The sequence below is a fragment of the Argopecten irradians genome, chromosome 6 (genome assembly GCF_041381155.1).
Source record: "Argopecten irradians isolate NY chromosome 6, Ai_NY, whole genome shotgun sequence".
Classification (NCBI taxonomy): Eukaryota; Metazoa; Mollusca; class Bivalvia; order Pectinida; family Pectinidae; genus Argopecten; species Argopecten irradians.
The window spans coordinates 35,903,442-35,928,159 of record NC_091139.1 but is presented as its reverse complement, the minus strand read 5'-3'; the positions used below and the strand labels follow the sequence as shown (position 1 = coordinate 35,928,159).

Genomic DNA, 24,718 nt, shown 5'->3' with positions numbered 1-24,718 from the left:
GCCATAGCTCCACATCATCGGATACGTTAATCGATCTGAATCGGAGCGTAGTGCAGTTTAGACACTGGCTTTCCTAGGGTGTAACTCTCTCTCTATATATATATAATAAATAGTCAACCAATCGAACTCAGCCTGATCAACATCGGGTATTACACATAATACATGATGATTCAGTTGTGATTTATTTATCTCCCCTCAGTCGTGGTTGATTGTTAACTCAGTGCCAGCAGGTCAGTAATATGGTTAAAACTTCTGAAGTGAATTAAAGTCTTCAAATTCAGCAGGGTATTTGTTTTTGAGTCCACCAAATTCATATTTTTTTTCAAATTGAGTGTCTAAAGACAGAAATATACCTCTCAAAATTCTATATCAACACTGAAACTTAATATTTATCTATGTTTTGAAATAAATGTACTCCTAGTAGATTTATCTCACCAATTAAGTGTAACCTATGTTTTGAAATACATGTACTTCTACATAGATTTAACTCACCAATTTAATCGTAACCTTTATGTCTTGAAATACATGTACTCCTACATAGATTTAACTCACCAAAATTCCATAACCGATATTTTGAGATACTTCTGTTTTTCATGAAAACACAAAAAATGTTTGTATTTCCTCTTTTATTTGATAGAAAACATTATTTCAACATAATATATCACAAATAATGAAAAATATAGAGATGTCGAGTAGCACTATAAGTGTATGTACAGTAATTAATGAAATAGAAGAGTGAGTATGTAACATTATGTACAAGAAATAATTAAACATGTTGTCAAGTGTTTATACATACATGTACAATAATTATAAAAGCACTGCTAATTATACATTATTTTATCATCATGATCGTGCCAGTACCTTATGAGGCTAAACAATAAAGACAGTAAAAGTATCCATTTCAGAGTAAATAGTAGCACTTTTTTAGTAAATTTTACAATAGCACTTTTTAAAAGTAAATTTCACAGTAAATAATTACAATGATAGCACATCCCATTGTGAATTTCATAGTAAATACCCCCGTAATGTATTATGGCAGCACAAACAGTTGAGTAAACAATAATTATAGTGTTGACTGGTCAATAGCAGTAATGGAAACTAAATAAAAACTTCAAGATCTCCTTAAATGTGTATATGCACCAGAGGTTCTGAAAATCTAGTTGGTCGAGGATTGAAACAAAAGTTGTCAAAGAACTCACTAACATGACATTTTACAAATACATATACTAACACAAGACTGAGTTTTATAGGATCTGCTGAAAACAGAAACTAAACAATACATTGGTTATATGTGTGACACATAAAAATTGGCACTAAAATGATATGATATCTTCAGACATCCACTGACAAAACATCTCTCTCACCTATAATTGATTGTTACAAATCCACACATATGAAGGGTGATCATAGTGCTGGTGACTTTCACAGCCTTTATACCTAATAGACATTAAGGAATTAATGATTAAATAGTATTTGATCAGGTTTGTATACAATGAAACCATTTATCTAATTAACATTACAGATTAAACCAGGCATTATCCCACAGGAGTCTGTCATTATATAAACAACATTATTGTTTTGTATCATTTTATGGTGATATTGTATAATTCTTATTGATAGAATATCAGAACCCTGTGATGAATATTCCACTAAAAATAATTAATAACATAACTTAAAACAAGAAACAAAACGTTAAGTAGGTTGCACCAAACAGCGACCAGGTATTGATGTTTTAATGGATGTGATGAGATCTCTATATGGCACTACATGATTCTACATCATATGAAATTATAACCTCATATATCCAGGAATTATGCTTTCAACAGGTTAATTTTTACATCAATTTTGAAACAAGTTAACAGAGAGTTTGTATAAATATTACACAAAGATCAAAAACAGGAAACAAAAACAGGTACATCCCAATAAATCATATGCCTCTTTAAATATGTAACACCTGAGCTTAAGATAAGCTCTATTTGTTTACAATTTTATGAATGTTTACACACTATACACAAGCTATCATTATTTACATTGTATACAAAAATCTAACACATTTACAGAAATAGCACTTTTGTTAGTAAATTATGAATATCTTCAAAGGCAGTAACTAGTGACAGCATTATTTGTTTGTGGTATTTCTAAAGAAAAACAAAAATTACGACATAAAATATATTCAGTATGAAATAACACAAACATTAGCAGTTGTCCTTCCTTCTTCTCGCTATCAATAAGTAAATTATAGGTTTCTTGACAGAACTAAATGTTCCATAATGGTTGACAAGACCCACAAAATGCAGTACATTTTACATATATAAGTAATCATAATATATACAAAAACTTTTAATGAATATTAATAATTTGCAATATGTATGCAAGTTCAATGTAGAGATATATGGTTATAATTAAGTGTTGGAAGGAAAATGTTGACAATGAATTAGCATATACCTATAAATTTCTCAATGAGGAAAATACTACACAATATGTAAAGGAAAGGATGAGAGAATTAGCCATATAGACAATCAAACACAGTAGGAGAGTATATAACCAGTAGCTATGGAATGTATGATAAATACAGACCATCACAAACAGTGTCTTACATTGTAGACAATCTATACATCACCACATGCATTCTGTTCTACAGTCTACACATGGTTATAAGGAGCATTTATTGTCTGATATGCTGATGATCCTCCTATTAAGAAAGCACCAGTAAAACTTTGGGTTGTCAAACAGGTAAAAAAATGAAGTCATCTCCGGATATGTATGACGTAATATTATTGCATGTACAGATATCAAACAATGCTGGCCTAGAAATGGCCCCCAAACTGGCTTTTTACAATCAATGGCCATGGTTAGACCTTACGTATGGAAGTGATTTTTTTAGCAAATGTGACATCTTTCCCAAACTCAAGAAAAAATTGACAATTACATGTTTGATAAAAAAGTTTTTAGAGACAGCACTTTAAATAACTCAAACCCAACATTCGTGACAAACCGACAGACATCAAACAAATGCCCTTCATTTCAGTTAAGCAACCTTGTATTTTAAAAATCAAATGTTCATTATCAACATATATATCACACCTCAGCTTCACGTAACAACCTCACACACAAATATCACAGTCATTCAGATGCCCTAGTTTACCATTCACTCGTAAATAATAGTTTATACAAATTAACAAAGTGAGCAGGTTAGTTCATTTCTATATGAAAATACTTTTTGAATACCTTTAAAACACTAAAACGTGCATATAGCAGCTTGATGTTGGATACATTTTTTTCTCTGACAGGCCCTTTCACAAACCCTGCAAGATTGGTTAGACAAATCATTACAGCTAAAAATAGCATGGACGGCCGGGAATCCTTATAGATTTCAAGAATGATGAATATAACATTTTGTTAAAAAATAACACCCCTCAACCCAGCTTAATATGTCCGATGAAATGAGCAGGTCAGGTAATGTATACATTCATGAACTGTGACAGGACATGGAACCAACAAAAATCTTGGTATTCAACTAATTACTTGTGATCTTGAGGATATCATATATTAATCTCAATATATTTACTAACTTACAATTAGCAGGAATACAGCTGTCTTCAGAGTATTGTAAACAAATAAATGCACAGGACAGGAGTACATTATGTGACCTCATTGATATAAACTATATATAAGTTGATCAAGTGCAAACTTCACAGTTCTGTTATTTGTGAGTAAAACACAATGCATGACTATATTCATGTTATAAAGTTTGTTTGAAATAGAAGTTGTTAATGTCAAGGCACAAACAGGTGGAAATTTCCCCTTCATTCTGCTGGTGTCTGGTTATTTACCATGGTGTCTTAGACTCTATACAAGTGCATATCGGAGCTGTGTCATCTAATACACATCCTAAGTAGTTTGGTATCAGTATAATGGCCGTTACACAGAACTTTGTGATCAGTTTTATAATATGTATTGCTTCCAATAGCACCAACAGTAAGCACATTGTATAAACATCATTCCTCCTATTTGTAAAACTTTCAACTGGCGAGGGGCCATTATTGCAAGCTTAATGAATATTATCAAAACCACTGTGAAAGTTGAAACTATGACGCAGATATATATATATACCCATAACACAAAAGCTGATGACTTTTTTCTATGTATCTAAAAGTGCCTAAAACACCATAGATCTCCTGATCAACCAGACACCATTTTCCTGAGGTTTTTATGTAGTAACACCTTAATTCAATTTGCAGTATGAAATATTCATACACTTCCCATTAATATCATTCCAGACTGAAAATATATTTAATAGCTAGTTCTACTTACATTACAACACTAAAAACTTATTTTCCTTCTGATTTACTAATATAGTAACTATAACTTATTGTAATTTTTCTCCGTCAGATTCAATGAAATTTGTAATGTAATTCCATGCCTTACAAATATAATATCTCTTAACTACAGTGTAAAATTTACTCAATAGAAGTCAAGGATTTTGTAATTCTTAAAATTTACCAATGAATAATCTTTAAGTGGAAGTTATTTGTTCTGCGAACTTGATGAAGTTCTCTTATCTATGTCCACTTGATCAGAAGTATAGATTTTCATTGACTTATCAACATGTTTTCTGTGAGACATTCACTAGAGAAAAAGTCTGAGTTTGTAGCTTATCCTCAAACATACTGCGGTGCTACTTTGAGACCAGGGTCCTTACTTCGGTCGTAAGAGTCGACATTCCACTCTGTGTTGTGAACAATGAATTTCATGCATAGTTTGTAGACGGTATGCTTAGCCTTTATTTCTACTGTCATTGCTATGAAGAAAGCCACAAAAAACATGACACCACAAGCGAGAGTGATGATCTCTTCCACGGTCAGCTCCACCTTGTTCTTAGGAAATTTGGTTATCTGCCCTTTGTCCGATAAAAAGCACATGACTGTTGCTATAGCACAGCCAATCATAATGAGGAGATTCAGGAAGAAAATTATATGGAGAATCTTGTCTCTTGTATTCACTTTTGGCCATCTCCAATTCTTGAACTAGAAATAAACAAAAAATATCAAATATCAGTAAGATATTGTTTTCATTGTTTAGGTACTGGTAAACATGTTTGCAATCAGTTGTCTAATGATTATTAATTTTTAAAATTAGTACTAGCACCAATTTCTTGAAACTTAAGCAAAAATAGACTTCAGTCGAATTATTTTACTAATTTAAATTACATATGTATGTAGTGACTTGGTCTTAAAGTTCTGACTAAATTAAATCAGAGTTTTAATTTTATTTCAAGAAATCAGGGCCTGATTGATTTTTGCTGTAATTGTTATACAAAGAATGATTGATGAAAAAGAGAGCATTAATTACCATCGGCTGCCAAGCATGCTATCTTGTATTTAGATAACATCATATGCCCATATATATAAATCCTGTCATATTTACATATAAATGTAAACATAATAATGGTGAAAGTTCAAATCCTGGTGTGTTTAGTTTTACATTCTTACAGCCAGGGTCATGCAAGGATGTGCCAGGTTTGATTGTGGAGGAAAACCAGAGTACATGGAGAAAAACAACAGACCAGCGGCTTGTACTTGGCAACTGCCCCACATGGGATTCAAACACGTAAGTCTAAGAGGTGTATATGGTTTGTGGTAATAACTCAAGTTCAAATCCCATGTGAGGTATGCCTAGTTACCAGGTAATAGGCCAGTGGGTTTTTTTCTGGCTACTTCTGTTTTCTTTCACCTCTTAAACCAGGCAGATCCCTAAATGACCCTAGCTGTTTACACGAAGTTAAACCAAACCAAACTGCTATCTTCCCTCATACATCTATATATACCTTATCATAAATTAGATATAACTCTTTAAACTGTGAAACAGCTGGTTTCTGTTATACAACTTACAAAATAGAGTGATAAAGTAAGCCAGGTGCTACAGGTATATAGATTTTATTGCAGGCCCTCAGACTATTATACATACATGTAGCATAGAATATCAATCAAGTACAAGTGTAGCTAGCTTGTGATTGGTCCACACCTATGCAGTATCCCATAGGTCATGTACATGTTACCTTTTATATAGCTTATGTCAGATAATTGAGCAGTAAGTGACAAAGCACTCTAGTTGTTTCTAATAGTTTTTAATCCTAAACAGTTTTTCCTAAATTTTCAAACAATAAGTTGAATAACTGTATATGTCGTCCACAAAGACAAACTCACTTCCTAACTCCTAATCACCATTTTGTAACAAAGGGGCACAACTCTGAAAAAGGTGGAGGTATCTTGTTTCTATATATACAGTACTAGTTCAACCCACTTAATACAAACTCGGATAGTACAAAATCTCATTTTATACGAATGGAATTGAAATCCCCAGCACATTGCATTTACTGTCCGTTTAGTAGGAATCGGATAATACGAAAACCCAGGTAAAATGTAATGATTTTGAGTCCCCTGGGTACTTTTTGTGTTGTTTTAAATCCACATAATGCCGTGTGTTGATACACATACTGTAATTATGCATAAATTGCGGATAATCCACATACTTGTTTAAAGTCTCACTTTGTTTCCTATATATACCTGTGTTTTGTTTACAAATGTTAACCCACTTAGTACAAAACCTGCATTATACAAAAGCAATTGGAGAGTCCCAGAATTCGTAATAACCAGTAGGACTAGTACTGTTGATTATAATATTACGCAGATCTACATATACACTAATAAGGATTATTGCCACCAACTTTCTAAATTACCCCCATAGTTTTGGAGAAGTAGTCAGTCGATAGTTGTGTCAACAGATGGACAACCTGGAATACAGTTACATATAAAATTATAGTTTTATTGTACAGTTTTTGAAGTATCTTAATGAAGATTATTTAATTTACCTTGAAGCGCTTGTGTCTGTGAAACTGGTAGTGGCAAAGCTCACAACGTGGCTGTTTCTTTGTCTTTCTAGTCGAAATGTCAATCCACCTCTACAATAAAGGAAACAAATTTTACAAATCTCAGATATCAATGGTTACTTATTAGATACATCTACCCAGTTTAATGTGTTTTTAACTCATAAACATGTATATATATATATATAAATAAAGTCATGATATATGATCATCAATGATATTGAATGTCAGCTGATGATGGAACTTAAAAATATCATTTGAAGTTTCATTATCAGGTACAGGTAGAGAAGAGGTTAGTGCTGTTGTCAGGTAATAAAGGTAGAAAAGAGGTAAAGATTAACATTGTTGTCAGGTAATAAAGGTAGAAAAGAGGTCAAGGTCATTGTTGTCGGGTAATAAAGGTAGAAAAGAGGTCAAGGTTAACATTGTTGTCAGGTAAAAGTAATAAAGAGGTCAAGGTCATTATTGTTGGGTAAAAAAGGTAGAAAAGAGGTCAAGTTAAACAGTGTTGTCAGGTAACAAAGGTAGAAAAGAGGTCAAGGTTAACATTGCTATCAGGTAATAAAGGTAGAAAAGAGGTCAAGGTTAACATTGTTATCAGGTAATAAAGGTAGAAAAGAGGTCAAGGTTAACATTGTTATCAGGTAATAAAGGTAGAAAAGAGGTCAAGGTAATTGTTGTCAGGTAATAAAGGTAGAAAAGAGGTCAAGGTCATTATTGCCAGGTAATAAAGGTAGAAAAGAGGTCAAGGTCATTGTTGTCCAGTAATAAAGGTAGAAAAGAGGTCAAGGTTAACATTTTTGTCAGGTAAAAGTAGAAAAGAGGTCAAGGTTATTATTGTTGGGTAAAAAAGGTAGAAAAGAGGTCAAGTTAAACATTCATTGCTATCAGGTAATAAAGGTAGAAAAGAGGTCAAGGTTAACATTGTTATCAGGTAATAAAGGTAGAAAACAGGTCAAGGTTAACATTGCTATCAGGTAATAAAGGTAGAAAATAGGTCAAGGTTAACATTGCTATCAGGTAATAAAGGTAGAAAACAGGTCAAGGTTAACATTGTTATCAGGTAATAAAGGTAGAAAAGAGGTCAAGTTTAACATTGCTATCAGGTAATAAAGGTAGAAAAGAGGTCAAGGTTAACATTGTTATCAGGTAATAAAGGTAGAAAAGAGATCAAGTTTAACATTGTTGTCAGGTAAAGGTATGGAAAAGATCATTGTTGGTGTCAGGTTAAAGAGAAGGTCAAGGTTAATTAAGTAAAGGTATAGAGAATTAGGTAAAGGTTGTTGATGAGTACAGTCAAGGTTTACGTTAGTAGTGTTGTGGTTGAACATGAGAGGCCAGTAAAAATCATTATTACTATAGGTTTGATTCAGTTACATTGGAGTTTTTGGTAAAAATTCTTGATAACAATTGTATTAGCTTTGATTCTGAGATGAAGGTCGTGTAAAGATTTTTTTTTTATATACTAAGTAACAATTAGTAGTTTATTTTAAATAGCCTGGATCAATATACTGGTTTATAGATATGAATTATCTATTTATAGTAATTATATTATATAATTGGATACATTAGTGGCTTTATAGATGGGCTAAACAATGTACAGAATAGACATCTATAATAATTAGACAACAATTCCTTTGCACAACTTTGCAGTTTTACAGGATTGTTTTGTACGTATACAAATACAGTATGTAATGTACATGTATGTATAATACAGTCTGTTACCATGAAAAGTATAACTTAAACCAAATATTCTAAACTTATATGTATCCTTTGATACCATGCCATTACATTGAAGCATCTCAGGTGGTATATAATATAACCATATTACACTATCTATAATAATGTATAGAGATTTTATATCCGGTTAATGCCTCTATATATATATAACGCGGCCCCTATCACTGTAGAGTAGCCAGGATTACTATATAATATATATATATATATTAGGGACAGTGACCTTCCATTATACATGGTCTATGTAAGAGCAGCTGATGTATATTATTAACCGGCTATAAATCTGGGCACACTGCCATATATATCTACTGTAGATTATAAGAGAAACTGGTACACATGTATATTAATACATATTTTCTGGTATATAAACATATACTTATATGAAGTATCCGTATCTATTTGCATATTTTAATTAATACTTTATTGCAGCCAGCGGGGAACCAAGTCAGTTACATATATATTTTTAATATCATTGTCGTCCGCTTTGATCTCACAATAATGTGATGCTGTAGAATGTTTTCATCTATGTGGATTAATAAATTTAAGCTTTTTTGCAGTACTAATCTGTTTAGATACATGTGTATGCATCAGCGCTGTAAATGTCATAATACCAGGCGAGTGTTGTTGTCAGTAGGTATGTTACCAAGGGCAGCCGAGGAGCCAGATGCTTAGATTCCTGGCAGAGATACTATATGGCACACACCCACTCCATACGCTTGGTGTAGTACTGGTATATACATGTAATCAGTCACTGACCGATTTCTATGCCACACAAAACATTTAAGCTATTTTGAAAAGAGTACAGCACTCGAAAGCCACATGTTCATTCACCTATGCTTAACTGTACATTGTAAGCTTCATAAAACACATGGTCACCTTATATATAATTACACTGTGTTGTATTTCAATACTAGATTTTATGTGTTGTGTGTTAGCAATATTTAGTACAGAAATACTTGTAAGTAGGAGATTACAATTCCTAAGCAAAGTACAAGTATGTATACCATATATTCCAAATTAAAGATGACAGTTATTTATATGCAGTCATGATTCTCTAATCCATCAGGATTTTTTTTTTTACAAAAGTCATAGAGAAATACATGGAATACATATTCATTTAAGCTGAACTTGAATGATAATTTTAGATTTCCTTCTTGAAAATTAAATGGTAAAACAAAATAACTTGTTAAGCCTGACTGAGACTTTGATACTACAGAGTATGTATGATTTGATTGTAGAGTTCACTATTATATAGAAAACACAAGATTCTTTACTAGGTTGTAAAACTTTTTGATGATGTATGCATGTGAACTGATCGAAAACATGCCTATAAGTTTACACAAATATATAACATAACATGTATCTGAATTAAGGTTTTTCCCAACAATATATGTTGAACATCCGAGTTAGTAATCTACAAGAATGTACTTCTACATAGAGATAGTGTTCCACGGCTTTAAATCTCTTCTGACGGGTCAATAAAGAAGTAGAGTCATTCTGTAAGTAGTTTTATCACAAAACACATCTATTTGTGTATTGCATCTACACATGAAATCTTGGCATAAAGCCAAACACATATGACACAGTTAAGAATATCTTTGATTTGCTGAGTTGAGTACTGTACTAGTGAGCATTGAAAATAAATGCACAGAACGTAAACCAAGTTAAAGATAGCAGTTCCTATAAGTACCTGCCTAGATATATATGTATATTACTTACGTAAACTTTCTAAATAAAACACAATGTATTCATATGAAGTCTTGATAAATAATTTTAACATTAAACTCAGAAATAACCACATATATAAAAAATTCAATTAAAGAATTTTAAATGACGTCGGTACTTGCCATAAATAAAAAAAAATTCTATATAAGGAATAGTCGAAATGACAATTTAGGAGGAAATAAAACCAGTTGCAGGTTGACATAAGTATAATAGAACTAAGATATTTCATTAGAAGTTAATTATATATATAATGATCAAAGCATCAAAGTCAGTAATTCAATTTACTCAATGTTACACCAAAGTGAACAAATCAGTGGTCCAAACTGTATACAAGTATGATATATATGTATACGTATAGTATACAGGAGGTAGAGTCTAGAGATAAAGCTATGACAAACTTTCTTTGCTGTAATACCTAGGTCAAAATATATATATATAGGTCAGAGGGATAAAATTCCTAAGAGTGATCTATATATATATATAGACTTAAGTTAAACATTGTCCTATCTAAGGGATACTGATTTTAATTGTGTATTCAATTATGCTGTTCAAAGTGACAAAATCCTCTGCTACAAATGTTTGGTCGAAATCGTTTTCATTGGTGATTCATAATTTTAGTCATCAATTTTTTGTTTTCTTATTATTTAAATTATAAACCCTGAACATGGATTTCTTTCTCAACCCAAAGTTGTATGGCCTAGCTATATTAGTACAGTAAAACCCCTCTAACTCGAACCCGGATTCCTCGAATACCCCCTATTCGTCGAACTGGTCGTACAGTCCCGACCATCTCCCTATATAATCTATGTAACAAAACCCCGGATAGCTCGAACAGCTATTCGTCGAATACCCCTTATTCCTCGAACAGAAATATGTCCCCATTTCATCAAATACATAGTATTTACCCATGTATTCGTCGAACAGGTGTTTGGCCCTTGAGATTTTTTACCTGTGCCACACCTGACTGCACCGACCGACATGGATAACTGCTCACAATCTTGTGTTTATACAGTTGGCGTGTCAAGCCTTTAAGTCATTAATCAAGGGATTAACGGTGTCATTATTACCTACCTACACGATCGCAAGTTGTTGTTTGATGCTAACTTTATTTGATTATTTCAGAAAAGACAAGTTATTGGTGTTATATACGAAAATACGGAAGTTGTTGATCCGTGTTAATAGAAAGCATGCATTGTCAATGCCAAAAGAGGCGGAAGATATTGCTGACGTCCGCCTAATTATAAAAGTTTATTTTCTTTTTAATTTCTTTGTTGGTTTCATTCGAAAGGCTAGCACAATGTTATTATTCGAAAGATGTAAACGATATCAAAAGATACATGTAGAGTATATTTTATCAGTGCGTTCCGTATCTTTTCCCGTAAATTGTATTTTGTAACTTTACTCGTAAACACATGTAACATAGGCCTAACGTTACGCTTTTATATTACTAAATAGACATCTAAAGATATCATTTCTTATGTCTTTGAATATGCTGGTTATTAACATTATTGTGAGTATGTATTTTGTTAATGTGTTAAATGATTTGTGATAATTAAATAATAGAAAATGTACCCCTTGTTGACCAATATGGATTGTGCATTGACCTAGATGACGATCGCTAACTCTGCTGTGAATGGCATTTGAATTCGGGCTTTCTCGTAAGCATTTTCAAACGCTCAATTTATGTTATACATATTTTTTCAACTTGATATTACTATCAATAAAACACTTGAGTAAAGAAATCCAAAATGCTGAAGGATACGTTAATCAAAATGTCATTGCCGTGCATTGTTTGTCATAGTTTGAGACCGTACATTTTGACTGTCGATCGTGACCAACCTCGGATGAGTCGAATACCCCGTATTCCTCGAACTATTGACCTGGTCCCCTGCTGTTGGAGTTATAGGGGTTTTACTGTATATAGCTACACAAGGTCTTTGTGCACTCTCAATGATATATATCACAACAACAGGATCAAAACGTCATGACAACAATGTAGTGAAAATGCATATGGTAAGAAAAAATATTCATTCACCCTAGCTAGACCTTTTCAGGGTTTGGGGTGAGACTTCTTAAGAGTGAAATAAGAGATCTCAACATGTCGTTATCATCAATAATGAAACTGTCATTTCATGATGATCTATCTCCTTTGATCATCATCGTGATTAGAAGCATTGTCACAATGATAATGACGTCAGTGGTCAGCGTCTTCTGTACTAAATAAACTATGCCAATACGAGGGCTTTGACGTCAGTGGTCAGCGTCTTCTGTACTAAATAAACAATGCCAATACGAGGGCTTTGACGTCAGTGGTCAGCGTCTTCTGTACTAAATAAACAATGCCAATACGAGGGCTTTGACGTCAGTGGTCAGCGTCTTCTGTACTACTAAATAAACTATGCCAATACGAGGGCTTTGACGTCAGTGGTCAGCGTCTTCTGTACTAAATAAACTATGCCAATACGAGGGCTTTGACGTCAGTGGTCAGCGTCTTCTGTACTAAATAAACTATGCCAATACGAGGGCTTTGACGTCAGTGGTCAGCGTCTTCTGTACTAAATAAACAATGCCAATACGAGGGCTTTGACGTCAGTGGTCAGCGTCTTCTGTACTAAATAAACTATGCCAATACGAGGGCTTTGACGTCAGTGGTCAGCGTCTTCTGTACTAAATAAACTATGCCAATACGAGGGCTTTGACGTCAGTGGTCAGCGTCTTCTGTACTAAATAAACTATGCCAATACGAGGGCTTTGACGTCAGTGGTCAGCGTCTTCTGTACTAAATAAACTATGCCAATACGAGGGCTTTGACGTCAGTGGTCAGCGTCTTCTGTACTAAATAAACTATGCCAATACGAGGGCTTTGACGTCAGTGGTCAGCGTCTTCTGTACTAAATAAACAATGCCAATACGAGGGCTTTGACGTCAGTGGTCAGCGTCTTCTGTACTAAATAAACTATGCCAATACGAGGGCTTTGACGTCAGTGGTCAGCGTCTTCTGTACTAAATAAACTATGCCAATACGAGGGCTTTGACGTCAGTGGTCAGCGTCTTCTGTACTAAATAAACAATGCCAATACGAGGGCTTTGACGTCAGTGGTCAGCGTCTTCTGTACTAAATAAACAATGCCAATACGAGGGCTTTGACGTCAGTGGACAGCGTCTTCTGTACTAAATAAACAATGCCAATACGATGGCTTTGACGTCAGTGGACAGCGTCTTCTGTACTAAATAAACTATGCCAATACGAGGGCTTTGACGTCAGTGGTCAGCGTCTTCTGTACTAAATAAACTATGCCAATACGAGGGCTTTGACGTCAGTGGTCAGCGTCTTCTGTACTAAATAAACTATGCCAATACGAGGGCTTTGAGATTCAAAAATGACATGACAAGATAAAGTATGATTTAAAATCGATTAATCCAAGCTTACAGAAATTTATACCTATTTATGATGTCATGAAATTCACGTAAAAATACTATAGAATTTTGGCTATTTTTGTCTCTGTATTCAAAATAAGCTAGGTCTTATGTAGTTTTGCCACGGTCTATTACGGATTACGTTGTGGACCGTGGATATAGGGGAAAGTGCTGTTCCAGGAGATTAAAGGTCCACTACGGCTTTAGCATGGTCTATCAAGGATAGCACTACGTTTTCTCTAGGCCTGTTACGATCTGATGAGGTCTGCCACGTTTTACAATTTTTGATCAAACTCCGATAATTTTTTCATGGTCTGCCCAGGCTTACTAGGGATGAAAGTCTGCATGATGCCGGGCTTTTTTGGAGCAAATGAAACAATATTTATTGCCGAAAATGTCATTTCAAACACGCTTAAATTACAAAGTGTGTTAAAAGAAAAGAAAACCTTAACTATATTTGGTATAAATATATAATTATTATAGCCAAGGGTTTCTACGCAAATGTTTTTTTTCTGTAATGGTTCTCACCTAATCTGCCTTTTGCAATAATAGCTTTGGTATAATTTGATGGTTTAAATGTGTTTGATTATGACTATTTCTATTTATATCTATTTTTATTAATAGATATAACTCCATGAAGTAGCAATTATGTACCAGGCCTGGCCCCGATTTCTCGAAAAAAACTTAAGTAAAAAATGAACTTAAGTTAAAATTATTAACATAGATTACGTAATAGAAATAACTTAAGTTGTTGATTTTGTTTCGAGAAATCGGGGCCAGGCAATGATACTCCATCGTATATTGCTTGTAACGTACGACCGTAATATGACATAACACGCCGTATCATGTCGGCCTTTCAACCGCTGCAAGCCATGATGTGCCTTGACAGAACGCATCGAAACGGCTATCATTTGCCTGGGCTTGCCATCAAAACCTTGACAAACCTGGACAAAACGTGTAGCCAATCTGCACCAATCGTGATAAAACGTGGAAAAAACGCAACAGAACATCACAAAACTTGATATCACCGTGAGATTCCTGGGAACGTGCTTGCTGCCCGTTCCACCATGGACCGTCTGGAAGTTTTGTTACGGCCTTGTACGCACTGTTACGTTTTGTTACGTCGATCCCATTTTATTACGTCCTGTGGCGTTCACCATCTGTACTGTGACTGCCGTGGCAAATTTTTTGACAGTTTAAAAATCTGGCATGGCATCCACGGTATTCACGACCGCTCACGTTTATCTATCACGTCCTTCTGCGCTATCTCATGTTGTCTCGCGGTCACCACGTTTTGTCCACGGTGGTATTAAACGGGGCTGCCGTGGCCGCCGGGAACATGTGTAAACCTAGCATAACCAAAACATATGACTTTTAGAAATCTTAAAAAAATTATGCAATGCCCATTTTCTTTGTCCAACATTTGAAATGTTTGAATTTGCTGGAGAGAAGTAATCTATTTTCCTATATGCTTTCAAATGTACAATTTTTGTGATACCCCAAAACGTTTGTGCGGGACTATAACTAGTATGTCGGTGATGGAATGTAACTCTTTATAATCTTTCCGTTGAAATGATGTCAGCAGTAGCATGTATACGTACAGGATGTCATATTTTAACCTCATTCCATCAACAACAGAAACAAAAGTCCCACACAAACGTTATCAGGTACCATATGGTATGTGAATTAGTCCTATTAAAAATCCCTGCATAATATTATCCAAAGATGTTATACTTCCTAAACATTGTATGTTATCAGTATAATCTTCAATTAAACATAAATATACCAAGTACTGAAATTACCTTCAAACAAGTGTAATGAATGAAGCCTAAAGTGCCAGAACATCTACACGGCGAGAAGAGGGGATCTGCTATATCCCCGGGAAGTTGACATATCCTACAAATCGGCAACAGATCTGTCCCAGTGACAGAGGCCTCCCTGGAGTAGAACAACTTTTTCTGAGGTAGAGGAGTGAGGTTGGCACTACTCATGCTTACGGTACCAATGGTATGGATACTAGCAACAGTCAAGTTTGAACTTGCTACCTGAGCAAGGTTCAACACATTGAAATCAGGTTCCTCCATTTCTTCCGAATTAGTCTTCATGAATAACACATTCCTGAAAATATAAGATTAATAAGAGCATGGTATATTTTTATATAGATTTTAAATAGATGCATGACCTGAAAATGCAGCAATGTCGGTATGGCTTCAAATTATAATTACAACACCAGATTCAAAATCAGAAAAATTCACGTTTACCAATTAAAATTTGATGTCTGCATTGTCTGGCTATCAGTTTAATTACATTGGGGCCCTGGGCTGCCTTACTAGATAGACTCCTAGATCTACTACAGGTCTTTGCGGTGAATCCAATCTTTTTTCATGGCAGGTAATTATATTTTTTATGAACAGTTTGGCCTCAGACAATGAAATAAAGAAAGCCATATGGCCACTTTATGTTGAAATTAAACAGTAATAGCACAATCTATTATCATTAAATACTATAACATGCAGTCATGAAACTTGACTGGCAGATTGTATCATTAATGTCCATTGCTAGATCCAGATGGGCCTGCAGTTTGCAACTATGACACTTCAATAGTATAATTTAAATACAAAACATGTATGATCTACGTATACAGTTCTGCTGTTTTTCAGCATTAATTTAATTTTGTAATCTGTATTTTGAGGTAGCACATACAATTCGCATTGGTTGACCTCTGCAGCCTTGGATTTTATCCCATGTGCTTTAAATTCCTGTCCAGTGTGCTTTAAATTTCTTCAGCTCCCATCCTCGATACTCTACAAGGGGTTACTATCACTAACATTATATCCACCCCTGGATTATCTCATAGTAAATTTAGAGGCAGTTCATGCAGGAGAGAAATAAACCAATCACCCCTATAGAGGCTTTCTTTGAAGATTTCAGAGAGAGAACAATTTCTCCCATAATTCACAGGGATATCCCGTGGTTGCTAGGGAAAATATATCTCTATCTTACACAGGGGGGTGTGTAAGACAACTCACACATGCTGACAATCACGTGACGTCATCAATACATATTGTGTAAGTGTGACGTGCATTGTAGATCAATTTTAACACATAACAACGTTCCTGCAATAATGGCGCAATGAAAAAGCTGGAAACCAAGTGGAATTTCATCATTTTATGATGAGAAAAAGTATGTAAGTATGTGAGAAAAAGAATCAAACATGGGTCTGTGAAGTGGACAGGGATATCTCAACCCGAGTGAAAAATTTTGGCCGAATCCTCGGGTTGACGTCCAAAATATGTCACGAGGGTTGAGATATCCCTGTCCACTTCACAGACCCATGCAAGATTCTATTAGTCCACCTTCAAAGCAACACAGTCAATCACAGTGTACTGTTACTTCATTCCTTTGATGTCCACATCAAAGAAACAAATTACCTGCGTCTCCTGACCTGCCTTCAGTTTAAACTTTTATACTATGTGATATAAGTCCAAGGGTGGATATAATGTCAGTGATAGTAACCCCTGAAGTATCAAGAATGTTTAGCTCCTAACTCTCCTAGTGATACCAGGGATTTGGGTGGAGTCTGACTGAAGACTGAAAAAGGGAAGGACGAATATAACGGTTCTAGACCCAGGATCAGTCTTGCATTGCAGGTAGGGAAATTGGTAAAGCATCCAGCTATCATTTGGATATCCTGAAGCCCTGGCTGGTCAATCTGATTAAAATACAAATATCCTTATCCTGGGCATGAGACCCTAATTGTCTCATAGAGGTTCTGACAACATCACATTAGGGATCACATTATAATGCAAATAGATGTTAATTAAATTCCTTGAATTTCATCAGTTCAAATGCATTTTCTCCCCCTAGCTATATTGGTTAGGCGGAATTGCTAATCCTAGACATGATATTAATTACTCAAAAGTGTCTTGTCATGCTTAACCTACTTATATTGTTGGAGAAGTGGTAGGCCAATGATCTTGGGACCAGAAGTAGACCAGTAATTATACACGATTTACTCTCACTTCCAACACCCCACTTAAACTGTATTATATGATAAGTACTATTAATACAGGATTTCTTGTCTGGTAGGCGGGTTGACTCAAATATAGGGGAGATTTTCTCGGTTGCTTGCAGCCAAGAAGTCTACTGTAGTGTACTGTGTGTAGGCCAAACTACTTCATAACACAAAGCTGACAGCTTTATTGAATGTTTTCTTTTATTCACTTTCATAAACAATACTGATAAACAGTATTGTAATTATAAATTGCCATTTAAACTAGCTTGCTGTCCTACAGACAGGGTGATCATTTTAACAAGTATTTACTTTTGCGTAAACGCATGGACGTTATATATATATACGCAGCCGCACACACAATACACTGTAGCCTATGATGTTTACGTTTTAGGCCTACGGTGGCCATTGCAAAACGCAGTTTATCATGTAGGCCTACAAAGAAGTAGACTTAAAGTATCATATTATAGTGATTTGAAATCAGTCCAACCAAGCCTGCATACAATGATATGACATGTTAAAGCTTTAAATTTCTACACGATCAGCTGTCTAAGGCTCAACACTTATTTGTTTGCTTAAATTCAAGTGGTGACCTCAAAATATCAGCTGTTCCGCAGCTGATTCTACAGCGTCAATCTACTGGTTCATCCATTTTAATTCAAAATTTGATGTTTCACCGAACTGAAATGATTCTATCTGGGCATGTTTATATACTAGTGTTCTCTATCTATGATATGACGTTCACCCCAAGTGCCTACCTTGAACGAGATATAAAAATCCGTTGCGTTCCAGTCTTGTCGACTTTCAGCTGTCACCAGTTTTGGCCGGTTTATATTTGGTCACGTGATCTATGTGTTTACATGCGCTGATCCCGTCGAAACTGAGGGACCGTCTCAAAAACTAAATTAAATTGGTAGTCATATCCGTCGCGTATCGAAATGGGCTATTAAAAACTGACTTTCAATCAAATAAATAAATAAAGCTTCAACACATATATAGATAGCCAATCAATATACATTGATTGCTTTCTTCTGATTTTTGTACGCCAAAATACATTTTATACGGTCATTTATGCACGCATTATCTCCCTTGAAGTAATATAACCACATTTTGAGGTGGAAATATAAATCCCTGCTAATCTGTAAAACGCTTAACCGACATTACTATTAACGATTTGCATATTAGTTTATGCATTAGCCTCGCAAGCTTGAGTTGTAGTAAATAAAAAATAACATGAGTCATGTTGATTGACTTAACGGTTTAAAAATATAACTCGATGAACTCGGTTGCTATAAAAAGGGATAACGATATGATGCAATAATATAAGAAATAGTCTTAGCATGCAAATCTCAAGTGGGCAAATGGTGCAATACCAAAAAGTCCACTGATGTTTTATATATGATGTATTGGCTTATTGTCAGACCTTTAACAAAATATTGAATAATGAAATAAAGATACCTGACTATCTTATCAAAAGATCCTCAACCCAATGACTCTACATATCTATTTTTTCTCCTTTATTGTACTGCCATGCCATTCACATTAACCACCACTGGCCTTGCCTCGCATAACTTTTATAACGTACATTGCACATACCAACCCATTCAACCCCTTTCAAAATTCATTCCATCCCAGGCTCTCACAATATATCGAACCATACCAACCCATCCATCCTTCTCACAATATCGAACCATACCAACCCATTCATCCCTCTCACAATATCGAACCATACCAACCCATTCAGCCCTCTCACAATATCGAACCATACCAACCCATTCATCCCTCTCACAATATCGAACCATACCAACCCATTCAGCCCTCTCACAATCGAACCATACCAACCCATTCACGCCTCATTCATCCCTCTCACAATATCGAACCATACCAACTCATTCATCCCTCTCACAATATCGAACCATACCAACCCATTCAGCCCTCTCACAATATCGAACCATACCAACCCGTTCAGCCCTCTCACAATATCGAACCATACCAACCCATTCAGCCCTCTCACAATATCGAACCATATACCAACCCATCCATCCTTCTCACAATATGACCTTACCATCCCATTCCATCCCTCTCACAATATCTTACCTTATATTAGCAACCCATCCATATCCCTCTCACAATATGACCTTACCAACCAATCCTAACCCTCTCACAATATGACCTTACCAACCCATTCCATCCCTCTCACTATGACCCAATACCAACCCATTCCATCCCTCTCACATGACCACTCAGCCAGACACAATCCTTTCATAATCTGACCACCACAAACCACTACATCTTCCATTAACATCTCTCTCATCTTTATATACTATACACCGACCCTGTCCCCCCACAGTCCCTCCATTAGCCCCCACATCATCCCCTCTTCCCCCACACCTTGATCACCAAACACAAAAAAACGTATGGATCCTGATATAATAATAATAATGATGACACCCCATTTGTAGTAGACCTACCTGTCCACTGTCAGATCCGCACTGCTGTCGTTTCCAGGTTTCATTTTATTGTATATTATACCTGACCGTTTCTGAACCAATAACATTAAAAAATTGAATACGTCTGGTTGAAAACTAGGACAATGACCGCCAAAGACGTACTGAGAAATCAATATTATAACCGACCCTTCGTGGTCATTCTCTTCTGACCACTGCCCGAAGCGAAACAGAAAAGGTTTCCGACCTCCGAGTCACACACGATAATCAGGTTTACATAGTATGATCCATAAGAAATTTTAAACAGGGAATACGACTTAAAAAGTACTAGGGGTCGATGACTTGCCAAGAAAGGCAAAAAATTTATAAAAGGAAAAATTATTGTAAAATATGTTCATGATGTGAACATATTGTACATTATTTTTCCTTTTATAAAAATAAAAGCAGAAAGAAAAAGACAATAAAAATTCTTTATTCACACAATAACGTGCAAGCTGATAGCGTTTACTATTTGGAGATCGATACTTAAAGCAGTGCTCGAGATCGATTAACCTACATTTGATCACTGGTACACCCAGAGCATTAACCTCGAGTTTACCGGTGATATTTGTAGTGTCAATATCAGACCATTCGCGACTGCAGTGCTCGAACATACAATAATCTGTGGTGGTATACACATACAATAGCCGTTTATGATGTTGAAAATTTATCATTAGTGGAAACAATAACAATATAGTACCACCCAACCTAATTAAGCTTTACCAATGAAAAGAAAAAACCATATTCTCTTAATTTGTGAGTAATTGTCGCGTAGACTTAACTTAACGACTGCACAAGACAAAAAATATCCAACAGCAAGTTTTTACCGTTTTCCTTTTCCCCTTTGAATCAGATTACTTATAAAACGCCGGACAATTGAAGACAAAAGACATCCCCTATCATGTCCATTGTCTTGTGGTATTGAAGAAGTCAACGACGCATAGTGTATTCACCAGTGGGCGATGTCATTATTAATTCATAACTTCGAACCTCAATCCCCACAGGACTATGGGTTTCAATCACTTAACACATTTGTGGGTAAGAATCTTGGAAAAGTTCAAAGCAATGTACTTTTGGATACATAATTGTTTTTATACTAAATTAGTGATTGTATGTTATCTTTTTCCTGCAATGGCAGTGTCCGGCAATTTCCAACATAAAATTGTATAATTTAAAGGGACAATTCAGTGAGGCTAATTCGTTACATAACCACGAAGCAAAATATGACATAAATGTATTGTTCTACATTTCTTATGAAACATATGACATGAAATAGTGACCAATTCCACAACACTGTTAAGTATTTTTTTGTTGATCAATACGATTAAGCAGGTACAACATGTACGCTGTACCCTTACCCGAGTCAAAGTCACAAACGTTAAACAAATGCAATGCATAACCACTGAGGAGTTGATGAAATTAATTTTAGACAAGAACATGCATCTAATAATGTTAACACAACTGTAGGAGCTTTTTGAGTAGTTCTAGACAAAAAATTCTTTACTACACACGCAAGGGTCAGGATTCGGCATACAAGGCTATGTGTAATGGCGATTGAATATTTCACATACAGATTTGACTACAGTTGGCTTTTCTGACATATCACATTTAAACCAACTAATATAATTTCTATTAGAACTGGTTTGTTTCCGAAATATATGCAAGTTTTAATGTACTCTTAGACCGAATTGAAAAATTGTCGACACTTTGTGTCAAAAAGTGGTCATATTCGTACTCGATTCAAGGAAGACACTTCCCGTGGAACCGTGATCGCGCTCTATACTGAGTGTATTGTTGTGTCAGGATGGTTGGCAGAGCTCAAATGAGACGAGAAATCGCCGAGCTCTGCTAATTTGCGTTTATTCGCGGCAAACCTCAACAACAAGGAAATACACCGATCAACATAAAAAAGGTCCGGAGCCGGAATATCCCGAAATGGCAATAAAATGTATTTATCACAGTATTGATAAGCTTGACCTATGAGTGGTAGAAGTAAGAAAAGCGGATGGTGAAGTTTAATATGATTTAACCATCCCTTGATCTAGGAAACCCCTAAAGCGCCTGGTCGATGGGTACTCTGGTGGGCCCAAATTGATATAAATTTATATTTTTCACTTCAGCCCTACTATGTAACCTTACCAAGCGCAGTTGGCATTTATCAATCTATGCACTGTCATCCGCTGACAATGACATCACTGTCATTGTGAAGACACAATTGTTGTGCTAGTTTCATATCATGGAAAGTGACTCGGTTCAAATGACTGTTCTGTCTTTGACGATAATGAATTCTTATGACGGGGGAATTGGTACTAAGGCAGGTAATCCAGTCTAAATTCAGTGATTATGACGTCACGAAACTCACGTCAAATGATGACGTCATAATCATAGGATGGTGGGACTAATCGTAAATTGTACCTACGTCGTTTAGGGATCTCGAAACCCTCAATATGAGAGGCAAATTCGACGCGCTTCATAGAATTTGAGAGGCAAATTCGACGCGCTTCATAGAATTCGCCTCATTCCAGTTGGCATTCATACAGGCTATCAATGCCAATTGAAAGACCTTCAATGCCTAAATAAACTGTAACTATTTCTCAAATCCATGTGGGCCGATTCGGTGAAACGGATATTTATAGGGACAGCAGATAATTCCTTAAAGCGAATAGTCGGGCAAGTGACTGTAAAATCGGTAAAAATGGTATTAATATATCCGGTATAATTTCTTATGAATTAGAAAAATGAAACTTTCCGTCAAAATCGCTGTACATGCGAAGAAAATAATAATATCTATGGGAATCCTAAAAGTCCTCCCGATCGGCTATGAGTGCAGTTCAACCTTAACGCATGCGCAACATCCACCACTCTCCGTAGTAAACAAAACATGGCTACCGTAGTTTTGAACCAAAAGGTTTCCGCCAAAACAACCAACTGACTCACCTAAAATGCGAAAGGAAATGCAATGGAGCAGCGACAATCCCAACAAATGACTCGTTAAACATTACGACGCATGGAGAGTGTTAATACAACTTGTTATAATGAAGAGAACAGTTCAAACGAGCACGCGGCTCCGGACCGCTACTGTACGTACCTAGGCCTACTACCCGGTACTCCCTGCTCAGCTGATAGTGAGTGAGTCTTCGTATGTTGATCATTATGTAAATAGTCCCTAGCAGTATTTTTTTCATAAATGAGTGGTCACATATGGTCACGTGTTTCATACCTGTTCCCCAATCGCGTAAAACGTAACCCTGGGGTAAATAGCGGTTCTTTCGTGGGGCCTCTTTAGGGGTAATGAATGCCCTGTATATTTATAAAATGTACCGTTGTAATGCATGTACAGTTAGAATGTAACCGCTAGTGCATTATCAAGCTAAGATTTGTTTCAATTAATCTATAATATTATGCAACCGGTCAATTCGTACAGTTCTGATGTATATATTTATAGATTTTTAATTTGTAAATTTTTGTTCTGTACATGTTCTGGTAGTGTTATACACATACATTGTATATAGGATTTACATTGTAGGTTAATTGGTAAAATTGTATTGTATATGTTCTGATATACACATATACATATGTACATGTAGGTTTTAGCTTGTTCTTTAGATATATTTGGAGGACACATACAGTATTATTTCTGGTCATAATAATAAATAGTGTTTGTATATTTATTACAACTGTACCTGGTTCATGTGTATATGACAAACTTTACAGAGTTGAAATGTACTGCAGCCATGTATCATTTATAATTATTTTTATTTTTTTTTGGAACTATAGATAATGAATTTTGTATCTTTTTTGAAACAATATTTGATTCTATCAAATGCATCAGTGACACATTCACAACTTATAAAATGTTTTCTCTAAAATAAAAAAAACCCTGTAGAATGAACCTACATTTATTCATTTATATATATTTGAAATTGATCATTTCAATTTTTGTCATATTCAACAGATATAAAAAATTGTTGGTTCTTTTTTTCAGGCACCATGCATGCATAGTGACATGAATACATCTAAAGTTCATCCCTTGGACCTGTATACAAGTGTATGTATACATATACATACAATTAGCATCATATGAAGACTGAAGAATGTTGATATGAGTGCTCTTGAAAGTAAACTTTTCCAATATGGACCTAGAAGATCATGAACAGAACATTTAAACAGTATTAATTTATTAAATGTTCCTTTCAAATGTAATCATTAAATAAAATTATGATGCAATATACTTTTTCATTGTTTAACTTTGTAGAAATATTTGTTTATATTAGTCCTCTAGATCCAGTGATTATAATTCTTGCATCCATATGCCGGCCCATTTGTTTGTCTGGGCTTGTGAGATAGCTTTTCAATTACTTTTAAAATATGGATTCAAAGTTGCTCCAAAATCAATGAGACTAAATAACCCAAAAAAAGCCATGTAAACCCCAAATATGCAATGACCAGATCAAT

General features: G+C 35.2%; 1 protein-coding gene and 1 long non-coding RNA gene across 2 annotated transcripts; one reads left to right on the top strand and one right to left on the bottom strand.

Moving 5' to 3' along the window:
• Positions 1-611: 611 nt before the first annotated feature.
• Positions 612-18,615, bottom strand: LOC138325745 (E3 ubiquitin-protein ligase MARCHF8-like). The gene is made up of 4 exons (XM_069271603.1): positions 18,536-18,615; positions 15,568-15,883; positions 6,872-6,961; positions 612-5,027 (listed from the first exon to the last, which is right to left on the bottom strand). The coding sequence occupies exons 2-4, from the start codon at positions 15,868-15,870 to the stop codon at positions 4,662-4,664; spliced, it is 759 nt and encodes a 252-aa protein (XP_069127704.1). The 5' UTR covers positions 15,871-15,883; positions 18,536-18,615; the 3' UTR covers positions 612-4,661.
• A 4,307-nt stretch (positions 18,616-22,922) lies between these two features.
• Positions 22,923-24,490, top strand: LOC138326356 (uncharacterized). The gene is made up of 2 exons (XR_011208894.1): positions 22,923-23,392; positions 24,249-24,490. It is a non-coding gene; the product is annotated as an uncharacterized lncRNA (long non-coding RNA).
• The last annotated feature ends 228 nt before the right edge of the window (positions 24,491-24,718 follow it).